Source organism: Colletes latitarsis, chromosome 5 (assembly GCF_051014445.1).
Source record: "Colletes latitarsis isolate SP2378_abdomen chromosome 5, iyColLati1, whole genome shotgun sequence".
Taxonomy (NCBI): domain Eukaryota; kingdom Metazoa; phylum Arthropoda; class Insecta; order Hymenoptera; family Colletidae; genus Colletes; species Colletes latitarsis.
The window spans coordinates 37,399,939-37,423,219 of record NC_135138.1 but is presented as its reverse complement, the minus strand read 5'-3'; the positions used below and the strand labels follow the sequence as shown (position 1 = coordinate 37,423,219).

The following is a 23,281-nucleotide window of genomic DNA, read 5'->3' as shown; positions in this document are numbered from 1 at the left end:
GCTCGTTCTGGCAGCTCGCAGAGCGCAAGCCCAGCCGGCCACGCTCTCGAGAATAAAAAGGCGGATGAAGATGCGGAGGCTTAAAGGAAGGGCAAAAGAAGAAACGCACCGGCCGGAATGCAAAAGAGGGAAGATAAAGCTAGCCTTTTGATTCGAAAGAAACGCTCTTTGATTCGCAGAGAAAACCCTCGGAATGCCTTTTTCTCCAGCAACAACGTTTCTCGAGGACACTCGTGTACCGTTCCAGGCCGGAGATACGGCTGGGAAATAATAAAACAATAAATTTACGGTACGCAGGGCTGGAATATTAGCTCGATTTCCAATTATTAAATGGGAGATTTTTAAATTGAATATTTTTCCTTCCGAGCAAACAGGATTTTATTTACATTTCGCGAAGAGAAAGGTCGATTCAATTCGCAATATTGATGCTCGTAAATTGCACAGATGAAAGGAAAAATTGACCCGTTATCGCTTTTGAAAAATATGCACGAGCCTTTTGTGGAATCAGATACTTTTATCCTGTTGTAACGTATCTCGTGTACCGTTTCATTCCTAACAGCACGCAGTTATTCCATCGAATGCACTGATAATTGCACATCCGTTTGCATGCGTTTCTGGTGATTTGCGCGGAATGCCGTGCGAATCGGACACCATTAATTTGCGTGGAAACAATAGCTGTCCGGTGTAATGAAAGTTAATTCCACAGCCGTGATTCGGTGGCGAATTTAATCTTCACAATTTGCCCATTCATTTTGCAGGTAAACGGATCATGGAGCCTGCCGGGCTTTGTATGCGACTTTTACATCGCGATGGACGTCACATGCAGCACCAGTTCCATCTTTAACCTCGTAGCCATCTCGATAGACAGGTGAGCGTCCTCTGAAAAAAAGAGAGATAGAAATGCGTTAAATGTACCATCTAACTATAACGTTGTCAATTTGGAACTTCAACTTCTGTGAATAAAAATTTCACGCGCGCCTCGAGCTAAATAACCGTGGATAAGTTCGAAAGAAATGAGAAAACGATCGGTGGCTTGTAAAAAATGTATGGTGGTCGCGAGTCTGGTTGAAAGTTTCCACGGAACTGGAAGTTGAGGGAGGAAACAAACTGAATCGCTTTCGCGAAGTTACGCAGAATTGATGGAATTCATTCGACATCGCCTGGGTCCTTGTATACTAATATGAATCGCGTTTCCCGTTCTTCTTTTCCTTTTTCTCCTCCCTCGAGCTGCATTAAACGCGGGACCATCAATTTCGATCGTACAGGCTGAAAGTAACTTCGCGATACCGCCGTGTCGCACGTAGTTCCGAGGTAGGACGCGTTCAACCGGAAATGGGTACGGACGAGTGACTGATACCGCTCTTTCTCGGATCCGCATGTTAAAATATGCACGTCCCGATGCGGGGAAACGACTACACTCTATTAAAGGCGCATTCCCTCGTTTTTCCCTCGGAACTCCGCAGAATCTGAATCTTCCAGAAATTCCCAAGACCGAACGTTAATTCAACGGATCGATTAATCAGCGTTTCTTTCTGCGGGAAACATTATTTCCGCCGGGCAAAAGAACGCGGATCGTTACCGTTTATAAAGCGTAGCCATGAATATCTGTTTCTGTTAAAAAGGTTGGACAGTGAAATAGAAATGATCAAATTTCCTCGAAAAAGTGAATTTCGTTCTGAATAACTGGAGAACGTTAAATGTTCTTTAAAGATAGCTGGGCGCGCCCCGTCGAAACAAGCCACTTATTATTTAATGGAAATTAATTCGTTGCATTAGCCGATCGAGTCATGGGACACTGTACGATACGCGAAACGAATTTGAATTGCAGATACATCGCGGTGACCCAGCCGATAAAGTACGCCAAGCACAAGAACAATAGAAGAGTATGGCTGACGATACTGTTGGTCTGGGCGATATCGGCCGCGATCGGTAGCCCGATTGTTCTCGGCTTGAATAACACCCCTGACCGAATACCGGACCAATGTCTCTTCTACAATGCGGACTTTATCATCTACTCGAGCCTATCCAGCTTCTACATACCCTGCATCATTATGGTGTTCCTCTACTACAACATATTCAAAGTAAGAATGATCGAATACCGTTACCCGCGCAAATTGAGCAAGCAATCTGTTTATTGCCCCGTATGCAAACACGAGTCTGTCGACCCTCGACGGGCGTTAAAATAACCACACGCCGACCCGTCAGTGACGATACATTAGTTACTAACATTTTATAGAACGGTGGATAAGGTTTCGACGTTCTTTCAAATTAAAATTGTACAAATTAGACACGCTGTTAGCCGATACGAGCAAGCTTTTATTTAGGTCAAACCGTTCGACCATTTTTACTCCTGCTCGGTGGGAATCGATAGGCTATTAATTAAAGATACAAATTTCTTTAATACATTCTTTTTAAACGTGGTTTCCATCGCTACGCGCAATTCATCAAACTCAAAAATGTTCTCGTAAATATCACAGAAACGCGCTACACGAGAAATCATAATTTTATGATTAGAGACGTTTTGTTAGCTTCTTGTACGAGTAGCGCGATTAGCTTTGTTTCGTTTTCTCTCGACCACGTAATTCAACGCGAAGAATACGTGTGCAGCGCACACATTCGTATCGACCCGTATAACGCCAGAATGGAAGCAAAGTCTCCCAAATTATGCAGATATAATTTTAACGCCAGATGGAACAAAGTGTACCGTGGATATGCGGTATTTTGCGGTTATGCCGCGGTTGATCGTAAATACGGTTGTTCCAACATTTTCCACCCGCCGAGATTCCCGGCAACGTTCTCTTTGCACCACTGTCTTCGTTGTCGCGTTATTAATACCCAACGACGCGAGACGTCTCGATGCTAGTCCGTAGGACGCCTTAAAGTACCCCTTGAGCACGGCGTGATAATTACATTCCTCGCTTTACGCGTCGCGGACGCCGACAGGCGGCTCATGTAACGCGAAATTGCATACTGGAGTCATCCTTTACGCAAAAGTTCATTCTTAAGCGGTGTCCTCGTAAAACCTGAAAACTTACCGAATTGTATGAAATACTCTGGTTGGAAGGTATCGATCGATCGTTACAGGATCGTTCGTAAACTTTGACCAAACCCTATCCCGTTGCGCGGGCGTCGTCGTAAAAGCGTCGATCGTGGTTTAACGTCGCAGAAGGGAACGATATCCTCCCGAAACATCGATGTAAAATAATGAAATATCTTTCTTTTATGCGCAGCTGTAACCCGTTTGCAAAAATAGTGTTCGTCGCGATGCACCGGGCGTCTACAATGGAATTTCCTAATACGTCCCAGCCACGAAAAATATTTTCCAGCCGCGATAAATCCCTCTGTTATGATATGTGCAGTCGATAATGGTCGTCGGACAGGTTATCTGCCGCGCGCACTGTGAGAAGATTTATTTCGTGCGCTCGAAACCCTCGTTCCCTGATTTATCCCGAAAGGGCAATTTCAATTTAACGTTTCTAGGCGCTGCGGAACAGGGCGAGGAAAGCGAGGGCCAACAGGAAGCCGAACCTGGGCGACATAAAACCCGGATGCATAATCGAGAACATCGCGCACACGCGCAGGTGAGCCGACCCTTTGCACCTGCCCTTCCAGAATTCGCCAGGATTTTCCTAGGAATTTAACAGCTGTACCGGTTAAGGGAGAAATTATACGTAAAGACTACCGGCCTATTTTACCGCTAATCTATGCAGGGATATTGACGCGATGTTCGTTTCGATATTTTATAAATCGTCTTCGAGAGGATACTTCGTTGATCGTGAATGAAAGCATGTGTCGCTCGCACAGATGTTCCCTCGCATGTCTTCCCATGAATCCTGGTATGTAAAACTTTTCCCTTTTCACAAACACATTCGTCAGCAATCTGCAAACCCATCCACCTCCTATCCAATCGGACAACAACACTGTCGTGAAATGCACATTGTTCGGAACGTCTCGAAGCAAGAGTCGAATGAAAATCAATTAGAACTCGGGGAAAACATGTCAGAATTGATCGAGAGTTGGTTTCTGTATACATTTTATCCAGCGTGGGTTAGGATTCTCCGTTGGAAACATTTCAGAAATTCTATATAATAGTTTCTCGTTGACGAGGTCGGTTGGGCGGAGTAAATTTTCAATTTTCGCGCGGCGAAACGATCCCTGACGGATCAGAGAGCGTCCCTTTAAGCGCGACGAATATATTTGCAGCCCGGTCGCGCGACGACTCTTTCCGCGGCAGTCAAAGACGAACAGCCTTCATTTGGAATGTGTCGCGTGCTCGAGGAGAGTGCCATTTTTTTCAATTTTCGCCCGTATAACTCTTGCATTCCAACGAGACGATTTCTCACGGAGATTGGTGTCGCCGGGAGAGAGAGAGAGAATATGTGACCCTGGAAGAAGGTAAGAACGAGCGTAGAAAAGAAAGGCACGTAGGCGGGGGAGGACTAAGGCTAGATTAAGCCCCGAGCATCTACGGATAATACTCTTTTCTCGCGAACGGGCTTCATTTCCGTTGTCCCGAGGTCGGCGCACTTGCCTTGAATAGCCAACTACTTCGCCTTCGATTTAATTGCAGGCTTTTGTGCCTGTCTGTTCCTGAGTGTCGTACGTTTGTTCGTCGCCAAGCTGCTTTTCTTGCCAGCCGATACCAAAGCACGAAGTCTCGCTCTGCGAAGATGATTTAATAATCGTCCCGACGCGTTTCAGTTTTCCTCGAAAATAAATGAAAGTTTATCGAAAAGATTGCACTCGTATACGGGACCAGCTTCGAAAGAAGGTCGCGCTTCAATTTGCAATAATTTATCCACCGACCATTGCCATCGAACCCGCGATTAACCTACTCCACTCTGTCACCATCTATTCTCAGAGTGACTCGTTTCAATCAATAAATTCGTGTACGGAAAATATTACGCTTAGGTTTACGCGATGGTTCCTCGAAGTAGAAAGGCCCTCCCAGGTCAGACATTTCGTTACGACCCGATTAAGGAGTTTCCGATACGCAGCAACGTTAACGCAACGCCTTCCTAATTATTGTTTATGGCTCGCTATGTACAAACACCGTCCATAAATTGGACTTAGATGTTCGCAGCGACGGTCACATTTTGGCTACGCGACCTCGCCTTTTCCCTTGGGTCCGATCTATTCACCATAATCTCGGACACAAATTCTCCCCTGTTTGTTTTCTCGTGTTCCCCTGCATCGGCCAACGGAAAAGCGTTTCCTCTTTCTTATCGAGGCGCGTTTCGATCTCGTACGCATCGTCTCGCGAGTGGCCATCGCGTTCGATCCCGTAAAGAAAATCGCTCGATGAACAAAGTCTCTCCGCGACGCGGGATTCCTAAACAAGATTACCGCGACGCGCTGATATAAATAGCCGATGGCTGTGTTACGTCCGCATATAAGGATAACGGTTTCGGATGTTAACACCGTCGGATGCAGAGTTAGCGTCGAAATTTGCCGAGCCACCGAAACTTTGCTATTTGTTTTCGCTGTTGTGTGGCGTGGAACTTTCGAAAACAAAATTATTAATTGTTCTCACGAGCTTGCATCGAGTATCGGCCGCAAGAATTCACGAGAGAAACTCGAGAAGTTGTCTTCAACGTCACCGGATGCCTGTAATCCGACGACTCCACGTTCTCATTATCCGGGTGACGTTACAATCGAGTTCCATCCAGAATCCATACTCGCGTCTCGAGTTGATTTTCCGTTTTTGTCGATCGAAATCGATACCTTAAACAAAGTATCTGCTCCATCACAGACATTTGCCATTCACGCTCGAATCCATTAAATCCAGCTATCAAGATGCATGCAGTTCCTCGTTAGAAGAAGACTCGCTCCCCGTTCCTTGTTCGAGTAGGTATGCACTCGCTGGATCGCGAAGATAACTTTCAACGAAGTAGAAGCCGGGCTTCTTTGTTCGTCAGCGAGAGGCCAGGGCGACCGGTCGCAGGGCGCAAGCATAATCGCTTTGTGCATGATAGATTAATTTTTTCCCCTTTGCCGGATTAACGTCGCTCGTCGTCGAGGAAATACTAAAAGCATGCTAAGTGTAGAAGCTTTTTTTTTAGAGGCTTTTGACTAAGATCACGTAGTGGGTATTCTGTGGCAAGGTTTGCGGAGACCGCGCTGGGAGCGACAGCCCTCGTGGCTCCCGGCATGGAAGAACCGACGAACACGGCGTCCGGGAGCAACGAGGACGAGGACGAGACGCCCCTCGATCCCGTCGTGGTCATCTCGAACGACAAGAGCACGGAGTTCTTTTTAGCCACTGTCGTCGAGGAAGCAGCGTAAGAGTCCAATAAACTTCTCGATCGCATTCAGCACCCGAGACGAGCATTCGTGATAAATCGTTGTTGCCTTTCGATCTCCGCTCCCGATTCCACGGCGCCGTCGTTCTTCGTCGCGACTTTATAAAATTGTTACGTCCGCGATTTGACGACTGTCATTTATATCGAGGACGGTTCACGGGCGAATAAAACGTGGGTATCGTCTGCGAGGCGCGTCATTTCGGACACAATATCGCGCTTCACCGAGAAACCGTAATCCGACGCCACTGCGTAGACTTCATAAAGGGCGGAACGCGCTCGTCTGGCTGCGAGACGCTCGCAATTTTCGAGTTTCGTAACGCGGAAGGAAGCACCACGGCGACAGACTTCTTTAAAATCAAATTATACTTTCGAGAGGAGTACGTTTCTTGGCCCTGACTATTTGCAACGTTTAATATTTTTCAGTTCTACGCGCTTCCCCTTCGTTGCTTTTGCGTTACAGTCAGACACTTCGCAACTGTATTCGGTTTATTGAATTAATTCTCTTTAATTTCAGCAACATTGGCAATAGAAGCTATGCAACCGTAATATTCTGTATTTCCTTGTTCGACTCTTCCGTTATAACGTTTTCGCTCAATAAAGTTTTATTATTGTCCCCGGACAGGATTACGGAACAACCCTTAGCTGAGGTCTGTTCTTTATGGCAGGAATATTATCATACAGACCGTTCTAAATAGTAATGCATCATAACAGATCGGTGAAATTTGAGTGGCATCTCTGTCGCCATCGACTATAAAACAGAATCGCGGATATTTCGTCGGAAGGGTAAACCATGACTTTTACGGCGCAGCGAATAACGCGAGCGTCGATTATTTAACCGGGAAAACTAAATCAGAATAGAATTTAATAAAAGCGTTTGTGTTGAAACGTTGGGGAGATTTATCGAGAAGTTTCCAGAACCGTTAAGTTTGTAAGAAATTACCGAGGGAAGCCGTAATATTATTAGCACTGTCTACAACTCGCCGCGTTCGAGCATTTACTCTAATTAAAATTGAGTATTTAAAACAGTCAAGTCCAGGACTGGGAATAAAGATTCCCGATTTCATTAAGGCTTCTAAATCTTAGAACCAACTGCGTTGCAACTTAATTCAGTGGAAGCATATTTTCAGGGAAAATATTTCCCGAGGATCGCGAGAGGAGGGAAACGTCGAAAGCGTCTGGGAAGCCAAGTTCTCCAAACCGCGAGAACTTTCACGATCGAATTAAATCACCCCCGAAACAAGGATGGGAGAACAAAGTAAGAGACGATAGAAATCGATCGACATACGAGATCGATGGTACGCGACGGGGGAAGGGCGAATATTTTATTTTCCTGCTCGTCGTACGTAAGAAGTTCTCGGTTACTTTGGAGGACGAAAGTCGATCTAAAGTTACATCTTAATTGGCTAGATTCGGGAATTAAGATAGCGCCGGTTCTTGTTTGGCGCAGTCGTATCTCCGTCTGCTATCTTCCTTCTGGAATTCTTCGAGCCACCGACTAATTGCAGTTCGCCCGCTATTAAGAAAGATACGCCCGGTAGATTTCTCGTCTAGCCCCCCGTCACACGGTTCCCTCGAAATGCCAAGTGCTAAGCAAATAGATCGCCGATGGTTTTTCAATCCGCGGCTCCCTGGAACTGTTATTACGACAGCGATCCGCTGATTCATTGGCACGAAGCATTATTCGCGACCGCATCGAATGGGGGAAAAAAAGAAAAATAAAAACAGACTGTCGATAAACCAGTTCAGCGTGAAATCGATTCGTTTGTCGACTGTCCGGTGGTCCAGCAACGCGGAAGATGCAGCCACAATCGAACCTTCTTTAATTGACTTAGAATTAAATTAAAATGGCTTTTGAATTATGTCGATCCAACTTTCCATTTTCGAGATATCGTAATTTATGTAAAGAGGTATTTTTTAAATTTTCGCTATCTCTCTGTCCCCGGCTTACGAAAGTCTATAAACGCGTATTAAAAATACTAAAAGTTTAGGCGCGTGCAGTTCCGAAACCACTAGTGTTTTATTAATTATTGCGCCATTGTTAGCGGCGGCAAAGCTTCCTCTTTAAAGTGGTTTTTGGTTTTTGACGATCGGACTTTCCGTTTTCGAGATATCGTAAGTTATGTAAAAGGTAATTTTTTTTAATTCGACTGTCTCACTGCCCGGCTTACGTACAATAGCCTATTCACGCGTATTAAAAATACTAAAACTTTAGACGCGTGCAGTTCCGAAACCACTAGTGTTTTATTAATTATTGCGCCATTGTTAGCGGCGGCAAAGCTTCCTCTTTAAAGTGGTTTTTGGTTTTTGACGATCGGACTTTCCGTTTTCGAGATATCGTAAGTTATGTAAAAGTGTATTTTTCTTAATTCGACTATCTCTGTCTCCGTCTGACGCGTCGCGCCGGACCTCCTTGTCGCGCGTGAGTCGAGACAGTCACGTGACTAGGAAGTCGTAGTATTTCTAAGAATTCACTACGCACTGTCTACTATCTACGCGCGGGGGGGATGAATGAACTCGCGCGAGCGCAACGAAATGTAAACAAAGCTTCGAACGCTTCTGTCTCCGAAACTAGCCATCGCATCGACTTGAAACTAAAATCGCTATATCGCCGGAACTAATAAAGCTATGGACTCGTACGAACGCTCGTTTTAAAGGGCATTTCATCCTCTATCATATGATCATATCATCTACTATAATTTATGTTGTCTTCCATGTTTATTTTGACATTTACTTTGACTCTGTATTCCTAAAGAAGTTTCAACAATTCCTACTGATTGTACGACTAGTGTACGATAAAACTGGATCATAAATTGTTTATTTAATTGAAAATTAATTTAAATTTGCGTAATCACTAGCCAGTACTTTTTCTTTATTAATTGTTTTCTCTAGAACTAACTACGGTATCGACTTGGAACAAAATTCGTTTTCAAGGGCGTTTTATCTTTTATCCGATGAAAATTAAAAAACTTTTCGACATGAAAGAGAAGGATATCTTACCAATAAACATCAAAATACAACTTTCTATACATATAATGCAAAAATTAAAAGTAAAAGGTCATGGTAGGAATGGGTATACATGAAGTGCCAGTAGGTTTAGTGTTAAGGGCTATTCACGAGATCGATGGTATCGACTCTACAGCGAACAGATGGTTTCACTATCCAGCGTGTGTTACTCGTTACTCTTGTCGGTAGAAAGGGAAGTATCGCGGTTTATGTTTGTTCGGTGGACTCGGTTAACGCTAGAATTTCCGTGTCAGCGCGAGAAACGAATGTTCGTCTCCGTATTTACGCTTGAGCTCTTAGGTCCGGAGTCACGGAGCCGTGACTGGAAGCGCTAAAACGGCTCGGAATGTTACTGATACTCGAATTGCAGTTGTCGTTTCAGTGCAGTTGCCCAAGCCCAGCTGGGCGGAACGCAAAACGTCAGAAAGGATTCCGGGTACGACGGGGCGGCGAGCAGCATGGTGGTTCACGAGCCCTTGGAAGGGAATTCCAGTCCAAGTCCAAATCCGCGGGGCACCTCGGCGCCGTCCTCCTCCACTTCCTCGTCGCCGCCTCCGAAAGGCACGGCCGCCAGCTCCAGCTCCCAGCCCAAGAAGAACGGAGCGGAGACGAACAAGCAGGAGCTGAAGAGGCTCAAGAGCGCCGGTTCGCTTCTTCCTCTTCAGCTTGGCAGAACTCCCAGCGTTTTGTCCAGCTCGTCTACCTGTAAGAAGGACAAGAAAAACGCCGCCTCCGGCTCGAGGTTCACGATATACAAAGCTAACAAGGCCAGCAAGAAGAAAAGGGAGAAAAGCTCCGCGAAAAAGGAGCGCAAGGCCACAAAAACGCTGGCCATCGTTCTAGGTACGTCGCACAGATTGCTTTCGATTTATCTGTTACGTATTTATTAGACAGACAAAGATATCTACGAATAGTCCAGGAGAAGACTCGACTATAATTTACAAAATAGTATAAAATACTCTAAAATAATTCTTTACAAGTTGGATTCTAGGAAAAGCGAAATCGTTTTATCTAGGGTGTCTCAACGAGCACCAACACTGTCTCGTTAACGATTATTTCAGGTGTCTTCTTAATCTGTTGGCTGCCATTCTTCACGTGTAACATCATGGACGCGCTTTGCACGAAGCTGGAGGCCACTTGTCAGCCGGGCGTCACAGCTTTCATCGTGACCTCTTGGTTGGGCTACATGAACAGTTTCGTGAACCCCGTGATCTACACTGTGTTCAATCCCGAATTTCGCAAAGCCTTCCACAAGCTGGTCAGCTTTTAAACGGTCGACTCCGTTCATAATTATGTTTGTCTTGGAACACGGAGAAACAACAAGGCACTGGACAATCGAACAGCTCAACATTTGTTCCGGCAGAAGGTACGTAATAGTCTCTCGTCGGATCGAACTGTCGGGTATCGCGTCAAAGTACTCGCGCAGCTTTCGGTTGCATCGTCCTTTGTAAACAAAAGCACGAACACGATTAAACGGTGCGCGTAAGAAAGGGTTCCGTGCTTTTTCGACTAAACTTTTACTTTCCTCGGTTTTTCGAGTAGCGTGCGGATTCCAATACGATACAAACGCCACAGTACCGCTCCAAACAGTGTCCAACATCGCGTGAAGTGAGTCATTGGCGAGATTGCGATCCACTGTTTTGCCCGATTCGAGTAGTTCGTAAAAGATTGCATCTTTCGCACCTTGGCATGCACGGTGAAACTATTTTTGGATATTATAAAGATTTTTGGTCAAGGTTAGAATTGGACAGAATTTTATTCGAGTAATGGTTCAGTTTTTCTCCACTCATAGCGAAATATTTCACCGTATAATTGAATTCTTTATCCGTTTTTTAAAATTTAAACTCTCCCTCGAGTCGGCGTTGAATTTTCAATTCGATGCTCCGCGACGTGTAAAATTAAAAGCATCGAACTTCTTCGCGCGCCGAATCATTTAAATCCGGGCTAATATCGGGGAGGGAATTAAATTTCACGCTTTTTCCCGTGTGTTTTCCATCAGAGAACCAAAAAACCATCGATAGAGTGCTCTCTGCGCAATCGCATCCGTGGATATCGAAGTCCCTGACAACGTGAAACCGGATGTAGCGCGCGTCGATGTTAGAGCTGCATTACCAAACGAACACATAGACTAATTAGTCCGATAAAAGGATCACCACGGTATTAGGCACGCGACAAAGTGGATAAAATGTCAACACACAACACGGGGATCCATGGATCGTCGTTTAAAACGAAAGATGGCGAACGGTGGCCGAGCGGATTGTCTAGGGTGGCAAACGAGACGCAAGGTTGATGGAGCGGGTAATCGACGAGCGAAAACACGTTGTAGATATTATACTTCGTTGGATATTAAATATGCCGTGGCAGTATTACCGTAGCTCGTAAGGCGTAGCAATATTGTTTGGCTCAAAGCGGAATGATCGAGGACGCCAGTCCCACGACTTGTACAGTCGCGAAAACGATTCGCCGTATTTATAAAACGCGTACCTCTGCTCGACCGTCTTCTTCGTCACGATTCTATCGCCATTTCACCGGTCGGGGACCGTCTGCAAACGAGATGCACGGCAAATCCAAAGTCAAACTTTACCGCGACTCTGCCCGCGAACTTTGCAAATCAACACGGAGAGATCGAAAATCTGTGTTCTTCGGTCTTTTACAACTCACCCCTCCCACCCGCGGGGAACGAACAGAAGTTTTGCTCGTCGAACACGCCCGATACACGCCATCGCAACGTTTCAACTTTTGCATGCTCGAACCCTTTCATCCTTAAACGCGAAATGGTCGACGCGACTAGTCCGAGTCGCCTATTTTCCGAAACTGTATTCGATTCGAACTTTGCCCGATATCTCGTTCGATGGGATGGTTTTATCCCCGTTTTCTTTCAGCTTCGTTCGAGAATTCCTTCCGCCTTTCCGTTCTGTCAATCACTTTCCGCGTTGCGCAGCCTCGATCAAAACTTATGTACCGTCTATCGCGGGTTAACTGCTCCGAACGTTCCCGTCAAACGGCGAGGAAACTGAAATCGATTCGGGGAAAATCGTCGTCTCGTTTTTTTCCCTCGTGCCTCGAATATCGCGGAGGAATTCTGCCGCGAAGATAAACGTTGTACGTGCACGGAACAGACAACAGAACACGTACGACGGCGCCGGAAACACCTGTATCGAGCTCATCGATACCACCTTGTACGAGCTTCTCGTTCGATCTCCGCGAGTGGCCATGAAGTCTCCCGCGAGCGAATTTTCAAACATATCAGTACTAATACGAGGCACCTGGCCGTGCATTGGCATCCGAGACGCGTCTACGCTAACACGCGTGAAACGGGACACGCGAAACACAAAGGGAGTATTTCTCGTTTGACAGTTCAAAAAAATCGACTCCTCCTTTCGAACAAAAATTGCTTTTCTTATGGAATGCAAATTATGGACACCGATGTTTATTTGATGGTATTAATCCCTTAAGTCGAATGGGATAAACGTACTAGCGATCGACACCAAGAACAAAACGTGAGACCACATCGCGCTCAGGATTAAAATTGAACGAAATTGTTTAAAAATTTTTTAAGTCTATATTTCATAAGCAAACTTAGTTACTACCGAATTTATAAATTCAGAAAGTTATTCGCGTAAACGTTTCCCTCCAGAGCATGGATGGGGTGGCAAATAAAAAGAATATGGTGTAGAAAAGGGAGAATATTAATCAAACAGGCCACAGGATCTATTAAATCAGGCCACGTGTTTAATACGCCTGCTTTAAGCGGATTTCTAGCTAAATAAATACAGGGTCTTCGGTAAGTAATATTCTTCCTAGCAGTGAAACTAATCTTAATACGCTGCCCCGGAACGTTAAAGGATCGCTATACGATCTCGTAAAAAATAGCGAAAAAGTGCTATAATTCTGCGAGAAATAACCGTATAGGAACGTGAAAAAAATTCAGCATCAGATGCGTGTTGAGTGATCTCCTGTACGGTCATTTCCCAAGCAGCGGCATCACATTTGAATATTAACAAATTTTATACGATTGGCTTTGAAACGGTGCAAATGCTTTGAAAACTAAAGCCAGGCAAGTCGTTGAATACGCCGTTACGGTTATTTCTCACAAAATTACAGTTTTTTCGAACGATTATAAAACGATCGTTTAAATTTCTGTGGTATATTTAACTGCAACTGGAAAAAGAGTCGATCCGTTATAGTCGTTACTCGTGAACTGGTACGTTTATCCAATTTCGAGCGAACAAGCGTTTCGCGTGGCCCGTACTGTCGCAATAACGTCTACAATCAAAGCTTTTTACTGTGTATGAGTTCTACGAACACGTTCTATCGCGTAGCCGTAAGCTTCCAATGTATATTTGTAAATAACTGTAGAGACTAACGAATTACAGCAGCGATTGGCGCTAAAGAAAATCCTAGGTACACCGCAATTACTAACAAACACTAGAGGTAACGATAGAGAGTGTATCGCTAAACGCTAGGCAGAACAATAGGGAAACTTCTTCTCGATGAATTGTGATAAAGCTAGCTTTTATTAAAACTGTGCGTTACGTCGTAGTTCGTTTCGAGGTTTTTCGTTGGAACGGAAACGCGACTGTCAGCGGACAGAAGTTACATTTGCGTTGCGCGACGCAGGATCAAAACGCCCAGGCTGTGCTTTAAACTTTACACTTTAAAACTTGCTTAACATGAATATGATTTGCTGAACACCCTTTCACAATAAGCAGAACACTTGGACTTCATGGATTAAACTAAGAGCTTATTTCCAACTAATTAAATCTATTAACTACTGTAGAAGTTATGGAGGTTTTCTCAATTTATGGGGTCAAGGAACAACTTCCCGAATATTCTTGGAATTCCAACATATTCTCCACTAAAATACGCGTTGTTCGCCTTTTGAAAAATTAAAATCGTCCAATCCGTTTAGAAGTTATGATGTTTTAAAGATACGCATGAAAATTCAGTGGAACATATCAATGGTATGGTCAGACATCATATTTTCGGTAAAGAATTTTTTTCTCGATAGTGCGTAGGATTTGGGTGGTAAGTCTATTGACCAAAAATGATCCTACTGGACCCCCGCAACTAAAAATAATTTTTCCAGAACGATTTAAAAAAATTTTTTTTCGCCGAAAAATATCTGCATACTCGAATTTTTTCTCGTGAATCCGTAGGATTTCGAGGGTATGTCTATTGACCAAAAATGATTGTAATTGAGCCCTGCAATAGAAAATAATTTTTTCAGAACGATTTGAAATTTTTTTTTTTCGTCCTTCCTTCGGACTACTGTATTTTACTGTGTAGTCGTGCAATGAATATTCGTATTTTATTCGCTAGGCAAATCCCTCGCTAATAATTTATAGTAAACTAAAAATGTATGCTTCTAGTACTTACCAGAAAATCGTAGTTTTCTTAGCTTTTTATTTGTTGGATTTACGACGTTCTGGAAATAAGCTCTTCAATTATGAAAATCCATTTCGTTTTGCACGGTAAATCCACCGTCGACCGACTGCGAACTTTACACTCTCGCGGTATGTTTCTTTTGTTTTCGAAGAGTACACGGTCGAAACACGTCGAACCAATGAAAATAATTTATTATCGCTACGTGGATTGCTCTTGGAACCAGCGAGTACATCCGATGTCTACGTTCGCCGTACCAATTAGGATCAAAGATGGAACAGGAAAAAGAGAATTTATCAAATTATTCCGTGCTGTTCCGTAACGCCATAAGGAACTTTTCACCCCCGTTATTCCGGCCGGTGACGTTTTAAACGCTTCGCGATTCGCGGTAGATCGTGTCACGTGACGTTTTACGCCGCCACGAGATAAAGGAACCATCCGGAGGATTATTAATTGGCAAAGTTCTCGAGGTTCACCCCCGGGATCGTTAACGGGGAAGCGAAAGTTTCAGAGGGAGAGACCGGAAGTATAGAAACGATCGTGGAATTTTTTGCTCGCGAACGAACCCTTAAACCGAAACGCGAGATATCATATTCTCATTACCGCCTTCACCTTTCCTTCGCGCGCCAATTGTTTCTCGCTTTTCCTCTGAACGTGCCAAGGAAACGAACGTGTTCCGCGGAATAGGCGAAAATTAAACGTAAACACATCCCACCCATTCGTTCTTTGCTTCTTTGTTTTTGAAAAATAAGAATTCTCTCATATTACGAATTTTCCAGCGAGACGAAGTGTGAACGTTCGGGCTTACAGTAGAATTAACGCGTAGAGAAATACGAGTAATGTACGAAATTCGCGGAGTTGAGACAGTCAAGTACACTAAGTCCTTGACTTATGCGGTTAATTCGTTCCAAAACTAACAGCTTAAATTGAAGATTGCACCGCTCGGTACTGTACGAACACAAAGTGTTACAGAGCGATGAATAAACCAGTCAGAGTAATTCCTTCTACGAGTTTTTTTATTTAAATCTACGAGAATATAAATGTAACTCGATGACAATATCTATTAAAAAATGTTGGATTCATTTTCTCGGTGTAGGAAAATCGTGTTATCGGAACGATACGTTTCGGTGAAAGGGTTGAGGGTCGAATGAAATTGGCAACTGTCCCAAGTGCAGCTACGAAGCGTAATTTAGCCGCATCGAGCGAAAACCAACAAAGCCTAGCATTCTGTTCTAGCGTAACGCGCTTAAAGGTACGTTGAAAAGTTTCTTACTGATCCTGCGTAAAATTGGTGTATTTTTCTAACCTGGATACGTGTTCCCTTCTCTGTATATAGATATGTATGAATATGGTAAACGTATGCGACGTGTGTAACGTATCTGTACCGCGTACGAAGCGTGTACGATGGCGGGGCTGTACATCTATGTAAATAAATATATTTAATCGGCGACGATCGCGAGCGTAACAAATGCCTGCGGGAGGCTCGACGAAAATTTCCAGGGCTTCTGAACCGACACCCTGTTCACGAGGATTCTCTCGTGAACGCGCAGGAGGCTGATTTCTACCTCCTCGAAACGCGAGAAGATGCGAAAAAAATAATTAAACGAACGCAGCGGAATGTGTTAAGTGTCCAGTGGGAGAGAGTGTGTCGCTCTGGGTGCGAGGTAACTACGTTTTTCCTATGAATTTCTTAATTAATACTACGAATGGTCTATACAGGGCATAGATGTAAGCGGTGAATCTTTAATTTGCCGAGATTAACGATAAGCGTGACGGAATGAAAACAAAAGATACAAAAAATGAATGTCTAAAACGCTGTATGTACCGATGGCAATACTTATACATGTTCACACGCGAAACACGGACACGATCATTCAGAGACACGACAAACCGAACACACGGACACTTGTTAAAATTAATAAAATATAGTATAAATTAGACAGAGCCGTTTCATTTCGCGTGATACGAAGGTAAGTGACGCTTCGTTTCCGATGAATGTGACTATAGAATAAATATTATTTAAACCTTCTCATATTATAGTGATACTCAGAATTCTGGCCCAATATAATGTTTAACCAAGAAACTCCGACGGATCGAAACGTTTTAATACGAAATCGTTGGGATACGTTTTCGTTGTAGAGGTTTGTTCTTCTTCTCTTACGTGCTGATAGCCTGAAAGACGCGAAATCTCTAGAAATCAGAACTCCAAAACCCCAGGCAGTGCAATTCACAGTGACAATGGTCATGGCTGAGAGTTACAGACGTCGGCCAAATCCAATCTACAACGAAATCGTTTCACATCGACTTTTACGAATACCGTCGAAGCAAAGGGTACCTTCGGAACTACGCAAGGGACCGAACCCTTGTTCTCGTGGGCGTCTTGGGTCTTTCACGCGAGGCCATTAAGAGGCAAAGAAAAGGTGATGTAGCGACAAAAAAAGCAGACAAGTAACGCGAAAGAAGAAAATACAGGACGTTTTTGAGGCAAAGACGAGGAAAAGGTAGGTCGGCAACGGAATTTCTTTGTAATAAGAATAAAATACAAAGGATAAAACGCAACGTGTTGATACGGGTATTTTCTACGATCGAGAGTATAACAACTGGTCAAGAACAATCTTTTATTTCACTTTCGTGGTAAATTAATTTACATGTACTTATAATGAGGCAACACGTATAACTAAGCTACGAATTATTACTCTTCTATAGCGTTAATCTAGATTCTCTTCAACTTTGGCAGTTTGTTAAATATATTCTTCGCGATGCGTCCGTCTACCACAATTGTTGTTCAAGCCCAACCTGAAACAGAATCGTCCCGAAACTCTAGTTTAAAATATCGCCAATTTCGCTGGGCAAAAATACCGCAAGAGTAATGAAAGGAATTAAACGTTCGAATCGATGACGCTAAAAGTTAAAAGCTATTTTAAATCTGTTCTAATTAATATCCTCGTTACTTGCGTGTCAAGGATCTCGCGGCACCTCCCGTCGATGCGCAGACACGAACTTCCCGGATTATAATTAATGTAAATAAGAAACTTAGAGAATGTTTAAGGCGCGCCTCGTCGCCTTCTCGGTTTACCTTTTTACCCTCGCATCGCTAATACAAGAGCAAAGCAAACACATGCATAACAAAATCGCGTCGACATCGCCGTAACTCGTATTTTAACGAATACGCGAAACGCGGATCGAGCAGCGCTTGAATTAATAAATTAAATTCCATCGTCGGCAGCGCAAATCAAGGTTTATTTTCATTACCCGCCGCTGGTAAAACAAACGCGAATAACGTCCAAATATCGTTCTGAAAAGGTCGATTAAAAACGTAACCGATATTTTTATAGAAAATTCTCAGCGAGATTTCATAGGTTTTAAGTTACACGCGCGGCTGAACAAATTCCGGCGTGTTGGATTCGCGTAAGTATTTCCACGCGCGAAATCCCAAGACACTTCCGTTAAAGTATGGATATCCTGCGATCGATGAATCACCGTTTAAAATTCCTACGCGCGAACGGAGCCCCCAACAAACAATATTACGCGGTGCAAGTATTTGCAGAATATTCCCTCGTATCCAGGCACGAATAAAGAGACTTTACAGCGAGATACTTTCTGATACACGTATCGCGATACTCGTGTTCCCAGAATGCGTTCGAGAAGAAGTTTAGCGACTTGCCAGACTTCACGATGCATAAACCAATACAAACTCTAAAACTTCGTGCACGGGGAAAACCACGAATTCCTTTGAGAATGTGGGAAATTTGGCGAGGACGATGGCTATCAACTCGTCTTCTGTAACCAGCGCTATCAGAGTGTAATAACGCGTTACTTCGTACCAAGTAATACTTTAGGAAGCTTCAAACTCCAAGTAAAATTACGTAATCGAATATCATTATTTTAAATTATAGTAATAAGAACGTTAATTGAAATGGAAACCAGTAGTGACCGAAATTCGAGGAAACTGGATACGACTAGAATAGCAATGTAAATAATTCCGTTTCAATTAACCATTTAGCGACGAGTGACAAGTGGTAATTGTCACCCGCGGAACCACCCCCTATGTACGAATAATAACCAGATGCTAAACTGTCCCTGAGCATAAATCTCCGTCATCGTTGAACCACCCTCGAAATAAATTCCGTGAATGTCGAACGATTAAAGTAATTCGTCTCCGTGAAAGGTAAAAATTTAAGTCGAGATTGAAAACTCCGTGGCTCGACTGCCTTTTAAGAGAAGATCTTCGCGTTACTTTTCCAAAATTCTTGCTCGTCTGACAGAGTGGGTGGTTAGCAGCCACTCCGAGGCAGGTAGCGGGCGTAATTACTCGTTGAAAATTTACCTTGGAGAACGTAGGAAGCTGGTGTCGCTGTAATTCCGGCAAACTTAAGCCCACTTTCGCGATGCCGAGCTCTAGCGACCGTGGGGCAAGATTACTCGGCCGTAAAGCGTAATCTATCCCCCCGTAACCGCCCAACTGCATCTGCAATCCTGCACAGAGACGCATGAGTTCCGCGGGTTATACTTTCCAAGTGAAAGCAGAATGATCTCGGGCACGCCCTCCGCGACGCGAACTGCATAGTAATCGGTAAACGAGTTTGGATCGCGTCGATGAATCGTCGGATGTCGATTCTCTCGTAGCGATCCGTCGAATTGAATTATTACAGGCTGTTCGATTACATCAAATTTTATATCCGCTTTTAGATTGTCTATTTCGACGCGTGTTTAACGCCTCGACGCTCGATAGGATCGATCCGATCGATATACCTGTGGAGTAGGAGAGCGGCTGACTCCTAGCAGCTTCGAATGGTCGCAGCTGGCCAAAATGTTGGAAATTCTGAGCCAAGTTCAAAGTTGGTATGCTGGTAGGAACGCCCGATAACAGGCTGCCAGGCATGTTCGCTGATATGCCGTTCAACCCGCCAGGTAGACTGTTGAATATGCTCGCGGACTGAGACTCTGAGACGCTGGGAGCCAAGCCCGAGGCCAACGTCGCACCTGAAACAGAAACAAGGCGATAGGTGCGAGAGACGTTCGCGTGTTATGCAACACGGACATGGTCGATATCTTTATCCAGATTGCATCTTCAAAGGTAAACAGACCGTGCATCCGCTTAAAGATAAACAAAAACTGAAGTTTGATCCACGGATTTCCGACTTGTGTCTTTTGAACGCGAAAATGTTTCTTTGAATCCAGCAAGCCTGTTAACTTCTCGGATACGATCTGCGGGCTTTAGATTTCCCGAGCTCGAGTTTAAAAAGAGAGAAAATGGAGTCGTGGCCCGCATACGGACGATTTCCGCGGCGCAGAGAAATTGGAGACGGTGGAATTTTGAAAATTATAACCGCCTCGGAGGCGGGGAAGTCGAGGCCGATAAATTCGCCGCCTCAGCGACGGCGGGCGGGGGAAACGGAGTTAAAAGCGTGAAATTTCTCTCGACAAAACGGTCCCTGGAGACCGTCTCGGGCGATAGAAGAACGATTTGGCCCCGGAATTTTACGAGTAAAAATGTAGACGTACCTAAGGGAAGTGCAGAGGACGACGAGGAGTCTTGAGTCACGAATGCTGAGACTCTGGGCATCGTAGAGACATAGTTTACGGTCTGCAGCGGCCGAGAAACGGCGGACAAAGTTCCGATCGGTATACTCGGTATCGAAAGCTTCGGTCTCTCGACCAACGCGTTGCCCAATGGAACGTAATTCACAGTTTCCGGTAGCGAAGATTGTTGAAACGATAGACCGCGATTGGACTGCGGCTGCAGCAGATAGCTCAACAAGGAGCTTCGCAAGTTGTCCTTTAACGCATCCTTGGATTCCTCCGGAAGTATGTAGTTCGATACCGCACTGTGGATCTTATTCAAACTGTTGTTCGATACATCTGGTAGCGCGTAATTCAGCACCGCGCTCTCTTCGTTGCTTTTTATGGCACTTTTCGCCTGCTGGGTCAGCAGATAGTTCAGCAATGACTGCTGGAGTTTGTTCTTCAGACCGCTGGTTACGTAATAAGGCGATGGCACCGTGAACTTTGTCGACGGGAAATCGACCGGGGACAGCGTCCTGGAAGAAGAAACAAACGGGACCGAAAAGCGCGAGATTCGATAACGCGAATACTAATTTAATCGTGCTTCGAGAGAGATCTCCGATTTGGTTCAGTGATCCACTGTTATTCAAGACACAGCGACGATCGTAGTACAACCGGGAAAGAGATCATTTTGAATTTAGCTTCGTTCTCGAGGAAGTCGATACTCTTCCGCGACTTTTTTGCGTGTTTTCCAGACGAAACGAGAATATTATGCGCGCTGAGGCAAAGCTGCGTATTTTCGACGAGGAATCTTTGCACGTTCTTTCCGGTCGTACAATCGCCGCTGCGCGCTGCATAAATAATAACGCGGCAATTCCGGAAACGTCTCCTGAAAACAGACGGACGGCCAAAGAGAAAAGGTCGCAGTCGTTGGAGCGAGTAAGCAATTCTGACAGTGCCATTACGTACTGTCTACCGAAGGATATGATCGGAGATTCCGTGGCCATGACAGGTAAGCTGGCCACCGTGGGCAGAACTGTCGGTGGATGAGCCAGGTTCGAAGATTGCTTCGAAATGACCGACGAGGCTGGTGCCGTCGAAACAGTCGGAGGCGGACTGGTAGCGGAACCATCGGCCAGCTAAAACCAATTACAAACTTTTATTAGACCCTTTAAGACCCGCTGGCGTCGCGACGCTCGAATGGGTCCGTTCCGAAAACTTCGGAGCATCGGTTGATTGGACGTTCCCGAAAAGATACTGCATCGACCTCGACTTCACCGATGAGACTAGATGATGATGGAAGCTGAACATATTTTATAAACATCTCCAGCAAATGTTCTCGCAACATCTTGCAAAAGATTAAACAAGAACGAGATTAATTCTTCGGTGATGAGATTTGGAGCTACCGTTATGACGCAAAAAGGAAGCAACGAAAAATGTTCCGTGGATCTGGAGCACCACTTAAATTTAAGACTCGACCAGGTGCGGATACAATTATGACCACTATTTCTTGGGTTATGAAAGCAGTTCTAATCGAGAGTTTGTCGCGTGAAACTACGGTCACTGTGTTCCGTTGGACAATATCTCTCGACAAATACACAAAAATCGTAAAGAAATTCAAATGGATGGAAATTGTATCGAAGAATGAAAATTTATCTCGACTTTCATCGTTATTACAGGAAGTTTGTGGCCCCCCTGCGTGAACTGCGCGACTGGAAACGAAGAGAAAGGAGAAAAGGATGTGTCGACAGAGTTGAATGGCAAGGTACCGACGTGCCAAGGGTGTATTTCGCTCACCGTATCGGATTTCCCTGGTATTGTCGCCCCGTGCAAAGCCATTTTCGGTTGGGAAGTTGCGGACGTATGATGTTGTGTGTTATCCTGAACGGCGGAGGAGACTGTAGACTGCTGCAATGGCTGGGTGATTGGCGACGCCGTCGACGGTGCAATCGTCGTAGACATTTCCTCGTTTAATGGCAGAGGGTCCCCGTAGGATGAGATCGGCGGCATGGAAACGTAACCCAGGCCATGGTTTCCTACAGAGTAAAATAATCTTTTCGTTTCTCGACAAACTCCCTATTTTTCGCTTACCGTGTTTTAAATACTCCGAGTCTCTACCGAACTGCTGTTGGCCGGTTTGCTTCTGCTCGTTGTAAGAGTTGATCTGCTTATCGTACGAGTCCGGGAATCGGTAGTTCTCGGCGAAGGATTGCTGCTGGAAAGAGTACTGATCGTCCAGCGACTGATCCTGGAAGCTGTGCTCGTTCCTAAACGTCGGCTCCCTAAACCGTTGATCCCTGAACGAGGCTCCGTCTATGAAAAACGAAGCCTGTCCCTTGGAGTCCGGAATGTCTCTGAAGGACGAGTTGTCCACGTAGAACGGTCGGTTTTTTGTTAACGAATAGTCTCGCAGCAACGACTGATCCCTAAAGGACAGTCGTTCGGGAAAAGACGACAGGTCCTGGCGGTAGGGCCGCTGCCTGTACGATTGATACTGTTGCGTCTTGAACGGTCCTTGTTCCCGGAAGGGCTGATGCTGTTCGTGGAAAGACGGATGCTGACGCGGTCCTTGATAAGGCGGAAAATCTTCCAACGGCGATAGGTTTCTCCTTCCGTCCTTGTACGCGGCGACAGCCACCGTCATCGCGATGATTATCCCCTGGAGGAACAATTAACGATTATTATCGCCGTTGGCGATTCCCTGGACGACGTCGCGGCGCACTCACCAGTTTCTTCATTTGAATTTCTTTAGACGAGAACCTTCCTCGACTATAGGACTGCGAGATGGTCCGTGGTACGCATGAAAACTGTGAAGCCACGCGAGAAAATCGTTTGAGGTCGATCGATACCATCGATACCTTCTTATATAGCTACGAAACGAGTGAAAAAACCGCGACTACGCGTCTCTTCCACTCTTCCCTGGCTCTGTGGGTCTTCCAGTTCAGGTGCACAAACTGGATCTGGTAAATCACGTATATCCACGCCTTTCTCCTTCTATACGAGGTTCATTCCCAGGCCTGCAAAGGGCGCGATGAGTTCTCGAACAACTAGGACAACCTTGCTGCTCCCCTTTTACTTTTCAATAT

General features: G+C 44.9%; 2 protein-coding genes across 7 annotated transcripts in view; one reads left to right on the top strand and one right to left on the bottom strand.

Annotated features, from left to right (window-relative positions):
- Positions 1 to 16,628, top strand: part of Dop2r (dopamine D2-like receptor) — a 177,822-nt gene extending 161,194 nt beyond the window's left edge. For 2 of the 6 annotated variants that reach the window (XM_076765003.1, XM_076765002.1), the window contains exons 3-9: positions 759 to 868; positions 1,829 to 2,081; positions 3,481 to 3,581; positions 6,087 to 6,281; positions 9,676 to 10,148; positions 10,367 to 10,671; positions 11,305 to 16,628. In XM_076765003.1, the coding sequence (XP_076621118.1) occupies positions 759 to 868; positions 1,829 to 2,081; positions 3,481 to 3,581; positions 6,087 to 6,281; positions 9,676 to 10,148; positions 10,367 to 10,575 (1,341 nt within the window). In that variant the 3' untranslated portion in view covers positions 10,576 to 10,671; positions 11,305 to 16,628. The remainder of the gene's footprint in view (positions 1 to 758; positions 869 to 1,828; positions 2,082 to 3,480; positions 3,582 to 6,086; positions 6,282 to 9,675; positions 10,149 to 10,366; positions 10,672 to 11,304) is intronic. The other 4 variants (XM_076765006.1, XM_076765005.1, XM_076765004.1 and 1 more) reach the window with 4 other exon arrangements.
- An 831-nt stretch (positions 16,629 to 17,459) lies between these two features.
- LOC143342085 (uncharacterized) lies at positions 17,460 to 22,933 on the bottom strand. Its single transcript, XM_076765569.1, has 8 exons — positions 22,922 to 22,933; positions 22,287 to 22,854; positions 21,993 to 22,231; positions 21,165 to 21,334; positions 20,196 to 20,731; positions 19,443 to 19,673; positions 19,018 to 19,166; positions 17,460 to 17,486 (listed from the first exon to the last, which is right to left on the bottom strand). Exons 1-8 carry the CDS (start codon positions 22,931 to 22,933, stop codon positions 17,460 to 17,462), a joined length of 1,932 nt encoding a protein of 643 aa, XP_076621684.1.
- Positions 22,934 to 23,281: the final 348 nt, after the last annotated feature.

Coding starts and splice junctions, on each gene's coding strand:
- LOC143342085 (XM_076765569.1), bottom strand. Junction 20,732..21,164: donor ATCATATCCTTCGGTAGACA/GTACGTAATGGC, acceptor TTCTTCTTCCAG/GACGCTGTCCCCGGTCGATT. Junction 19,674..20,195: donor GTCCTCTGCACTTCCCTTAG/GTACGTCTACAT, acceptor TTTCTGTTTCAG/GTGCGACGTTGGCCTCGGGC.